Genomic DNA, 4,685 nt, shown 5'->3' on the forward strand with positions numbered 1-4,685 from the left:
GGAGCTCTGTTAACACTGATCCAGTGATTCAACAAAATAAATGACTAGAGCTGAATTAAAAATATATCAGAAATATTTTACACATCTTTTTGCTTTTCTTCCTCAGTTCGGTAAAGGGATCTACTTTGCGGACATGTCGTCAAAGAGCGCCAACTACTGTTACCCCAGTCAGAATAACAACGTTGGACTGTTGCTGCTGTGCGAGGTGAGTGTCTAACCACAGTTCTAACCACTGCTCCACAGCGCGGTCTGTAAACACACTCGTTTCCAGCAATATTTAGCATAACCTGAGGTTCAGGGTCTCCGCTCTGGTCGCAGGTTGCACTAGGAAACAGCAACGAGCTGCGAGACGCAGACTACAAGGCCGGCGAGCTGCCCACGGGCACACACAGCACCAAGGGTCTGGGAAGGACCAGGCCTGACCCCAAGAACTCAGTTACGCTGTAGGTTTGAGTCCGTTTGTCTTCAACCATCTTCCGTCCCCACAGCACGGCTGACTGTACCTGTCTTCTCCTCAGGGACGGGGTCACGGTGCCCATGGGCCCGGGGGTGACCACCGGGGCGACTCAGAGCCACAGTTACTCCCTCCTCTACAATGAGTTTGTGGTTTACGACCCGGCTCAGACCCGCATGAGGTACCTGCTGAGGATCCAGTTCAACTTCTCTCGTACACTGTGGTGAAGTCCAGACAGAGCTGAGGTTCAACAGGAGAGAATTCTCCAGAACACAAACGACGACGGTGTTGGCTCTGACGTTGAACCGAAAATCTGTTCATCATCTGATCTTCATGTAAAAGTACAAAACTGTCATTTTTCCACTTTTCCTTCTGATTCCACATGAAATGAAACAACCTGTGACGTTGGTCTGTTTTAATAAGGTGGAAAAAAAGATGTGGAACTCTTTTATCAACTACTGTCGTTTCCTTTGCTTTTTTTTACATCTGTCTGTTTTAATTGTTTTTTTTTTCATAAATAAACAAGACAAAAAATGTCAGTTGATTTTTATTTGTGTAAAGACAAAAACATTTGTTGATGAAATGACTCACGAAACAGGAAACATGTACAGTATTCACATTATTGATCGGGTTTTTCATTACGACACACAGTGGAATGTGTGTGGATATGTGTGTGTGTGTGGTGTACATTTTGTGTTTGTACAGTTTCACCTCCAGCCCAGCAGGTAGAGGAAGATGAGGATGATGTCCAGGTAGAGGGTGAGGGCAGCGGTGACGTACTCCTCAGGATCCAGACGGAAACTGAACAGCCCCACCATCAGTTGACAGTCCAACATCAAAAACTGGTGCAGAAGAAGAAAAGACAGCGTGAGTCAACAGGACACGGGTTCAAAATCCAACTTCATGTTAGTTTCAACTCTGATTCCTACAGAACTGAAATCCGTTCATGTAACGATGGACATAAAAGTTCTATTTTAGTGCAACTCTGTAAGTTTCCCGTACCAGTGAATAGAGCAGGGCTCCCAGACAGCCGTAGGCCACATCAGTGATGTAGGAGTAGTAGAAGGTGCAGATGAATCCAAACATGATCAGGTCCATGGCCAGAATCAGCAGGGCGCCAGAAAATATGGTGAAATCAAAACGGGTCTGAGGTAAAAACAGAGAAAAGTATTTGTGTTGAAAAATGAAAAACTGCAGTTTCTGGTTTTCATATTTAAGTTTGGTAGATTCTGTTGTCAACCTGCATTGAGAAGGCAATGATGGCCAGAGAAATGATCAGTGTTCCTGCCATGGTGATGAGCACAGCAGTGGTGTTGTGGTAGGAGGCGATGGTTCCCACCATGTACGACAAACTCAGTGTGATCACCACCTGTGTGCACAAAATTAACACAAAATTAAAACAAAGAACTTCTCACTGAATTATAGTGAAATTATGGGATTAAAAAAAATCTCATTCTAGTGAGTTGGCTTCATTAAAAACACCAAATGAAGGGGAAGTATTGAAATTAAAATCTTTATGCATCAGCATACAACTCCTACAGTACCTATGCATCACCGCCTAGAGGGCGCCAGATCCACACTTTTGAGAACAACCCGATAAAAGCTTAAAGTTAATTTAAGGCAATTCCCCAAAATGTAGCCAAGACAAAGGACGGGCGGTGAAATAAATTTGGGAAGCAACAAAAAAAACTATTTTTACTACTTTCCCCGAGATTAACTGTGTAAAAAAACTGTAAAAAGACAAATTTCACTGGACAAAAATTCTCTCTAAACAAAAATCAATGTACTCCACTGACATCACTACAAACTTAAACGGCTGATTGGCCACCTCACCAGTCCAACCAGGTTCCAGGGGTGACGTCGACGGAAAGACTTGCAGAAGCTGAGGGCGATGGCCACCACTGCGAAGATGATGAAGGAGCTGATGTAGGCCCACAGGTTGTTGATAACCGCCTCTTTGACCACAGTGGAGAAGGTGAAGACACAGACCACACTGAAGGTGAAGAGCAGCTGCAGCGTCAGGATGCTGAAGACCTGAAGAATAACAATAATAATAATAATAATAAGGATTAAACTGTTAAACCGCTGGGGAATTCTGGTGCATGCACGTAAAGCTGTGAACCACTAGGCGTCAGTGTTTACATCAAAACTGGCTGTAAGGAATATAGATGAATGTCCCAAAAATGTTATCCAATTTAGATACAATTTAAAGGATGAAAATTTAGACACAAGTTAAAAAAAAAAAAAGAAATATAAATTATTTTAAAAATTAAATAAAAATAAAAATGTTAGCCCCAAAAAAGTAAGACAAAGAATAGAATAAAAATAAGGTAATTTTAGATTACAAATGTGTAAACACATCTAGCAAAATTGCTACACAAGGTTCACTAAGTGTGCTAATTATAAGGCTAATTGTTGGTAAAGAAAAATTCTAAAAGCAGCAGCAAAGCTACTACTTTCCCAAACCTTTCTAACGAAGCCTCTCCTCACGGTGTCGTCGTCAAAGGAAGACGACGTCGTCAGAGGAGTGGTGTCGGACTGACACTCTGGACAGATGTCGCGGAAAGACTGGTAGCCAGTGACAGGCTGACAGATGGAGGCTGACTCTGATTTAGGTGGAGGGTACGTTGATGGAGCTGAGGAGTAGGCCGGGGGCTGCTGCTCCTGGTAGGAGTACGGAGGAGGAGGAGGAGGCATGTCAGACGCGGTGGGGTCCTGTGGCTCTTTGGACATGATGGAGTCCACACTGGGAGACTGTGGAGGAACTGGGGGGTCAGTGTGGTGGTGGGGATGGGGGCACAGGCCTGAGCAAGAGAAGAAGTTTTATTTGTTATTGTCCATAAAAGGAGAAAAAGAAACGTACGTTGTATGTTGACCATGAACCCCAGTTTGAGAACCACAGCATTATACTGCATCGTATTGTTTGAACGAAGTACCTTTCTATTAGTGTGGTAGTACTGCAGTACTGAGAGTCTTGTGTTAAACAAGGTATTTAATGTCATTAAGTTACTAACGTGTGTGGAGCTGCCATAGGTCAGAGGTCACACCAGTTTCAAGTTTCTACAGCGCTCCCACTCTTACGTCACCTTGGATTTTCAAACCTGACCACAGCCATTAGCCAATAGCCAGGAAGTAAAACCTGACGACTCCACTTCCTCTGTCGGCAGAAACACTTTCATACTCGACCGTTGTTTAACAGGTTGTAAATTTGAGGTTGAATTCATATTTTTACACTAAAATAATATTTTGTTTTTGTCATCATCTTTTGAAATGACAAACACCACACACACATCACTGGAGACAGAAAACAACGTTTTCCTTCAGGAATTTCATTATCATTATTTCATTATTGAATTTCATTTACTGCGATTATTTCATTATTGAATTTCATTTACTACATTTACTTCACGTCGACTTTAAATGCATTTATTTTTTATTTCATTTTCCTAAAACTCATTAAATCATTGTTTCCTTGAGAGAGTGACAAACTTTGACTAAAGTTTAACTCAGACTTAGTCCCAATTCAGTCAAAGGTCAATTGAGTTTTAGTCGACAAAAATTCTGACCTAAATTAGATTTATTCAACTGGAACAAAATGTGTTGTATTTTCATAATAATTTTCTAAATACTGTTTGTAAATTATTCTTATTATGACTATTTATGTTTTTTTTTACAACTTTTATCTAAAAGGAAACAATAATATACAGTATGACCTTTAAAAGAAAGTCTTTAAATTAAAAACCTGTCTCTAAGTGAAGAAGAAGAAACACCTGAAAACAGATGTGGTTCCTGGAGTTAGTTCCTCAGAGAGCAGAGAAGATCGAGGGTCTTACCTTTCCAGATGTTTCTATGTCGTGTGTCACAGACCGACTGTTGTGTTTGAACCCGTGTGTCCGACACAACAGACGCCCTGTGGCTCGATCGCTCACTTCCAGGTTCTACATGTTGATGAAAAGGAGGAATTGCCACCAGTGAGAACTTGTGATTTGGAAACTCCCCGGTGAGTTCAGGCTGGAGATCCTCAGGTCAGACCTACAGACTTCACAGCAACACTTTAGTCCACTCCACTGGTGATTTAACAAGAAGAAACTAAAAGATATATATTTTGAATCATTATTAAACATTTACTCTGCTGAAGAGTTTGTGGGAAACATTTCTGCTCTACGTCTGACAGAACAAACGAAAGAAAAACCAAAAACCAGCCGCAGACACACGTCACTGACACACAGCG

The 4,685-nt window shown here is 41.6% G+C and overlaps 2 protein-coding genes across 2 annotated transcripts in view; one reads left to right on the forward strand and one right to left on the reverse strand.

Moving 5' to 3' along the window:
• Positions 1-1,589, forward strand: part of parp2 (poly (ADP-ribose) polymerase 2) — a 5,445-nt gene extending 3,856 nt beyond the window's left edge. Inside the window, exons 15-18 of the mRNA XM_008334929.3 lie at positions 107-205; positions 319-443; positions 519-1,299; positions 1,460-1,589. Coding sequence (XP_008333151.1) covers positions 107-205; positions 319-443; positions 519-681 — 387 coding nt within the window. The 3' untranslated portion in view covers positions 682-1,299; positions 1,460-1,589. The remainder of the gene's footprint in view (positions 1-106; positions 206-318; positions 444-518; positions 1,300-1,459) is intronic.
• On the reverse strand, positions 986-4,465 carry LOC103396722 (protein lifeguard 1). The gene is made up of 6 exons (XM_008334928.3): positions 4,288-4,465; positions 2,921-3,258; positions 2,288-2,488; positions 1,695-1,823; positions 1,457-1,600; positions 986-1,296 (listed from the first exon to the last, which is right to left on the reverse strand). The coding sequence occupies exons 2-6, from the start codon at positions 3,185-3,187 to the stop codon at positions 1,162-1,164; spliced, it is 876 nt and encodes a 291-aa protein (XP_008333150.1). The 5' UTR covers positions 3,188-3,258; positions 4,288-4,465; the 3' UTR covers positions 986-1,161.
• Between the last annotated feature and the right edge of the window lie 220 nt (positions 4,466-4,685).

Source organism: Cynoglossus semilaevis, chromosome 20 (genome assembly GCF_000523025.1).
Source record: "Cynoglossus semilaevis isolate Cse_v1.0 chromosome 20, Cse_v1.0, whole genome shotgun sequence".
NCBI classification, from domain to species: Eukaryota; Metazoa; Chordata; class Actinopteri; order Pleuronectiformes; family Cynoglossidae; genus Cynoglossus; species Cynoglossus semilaevis.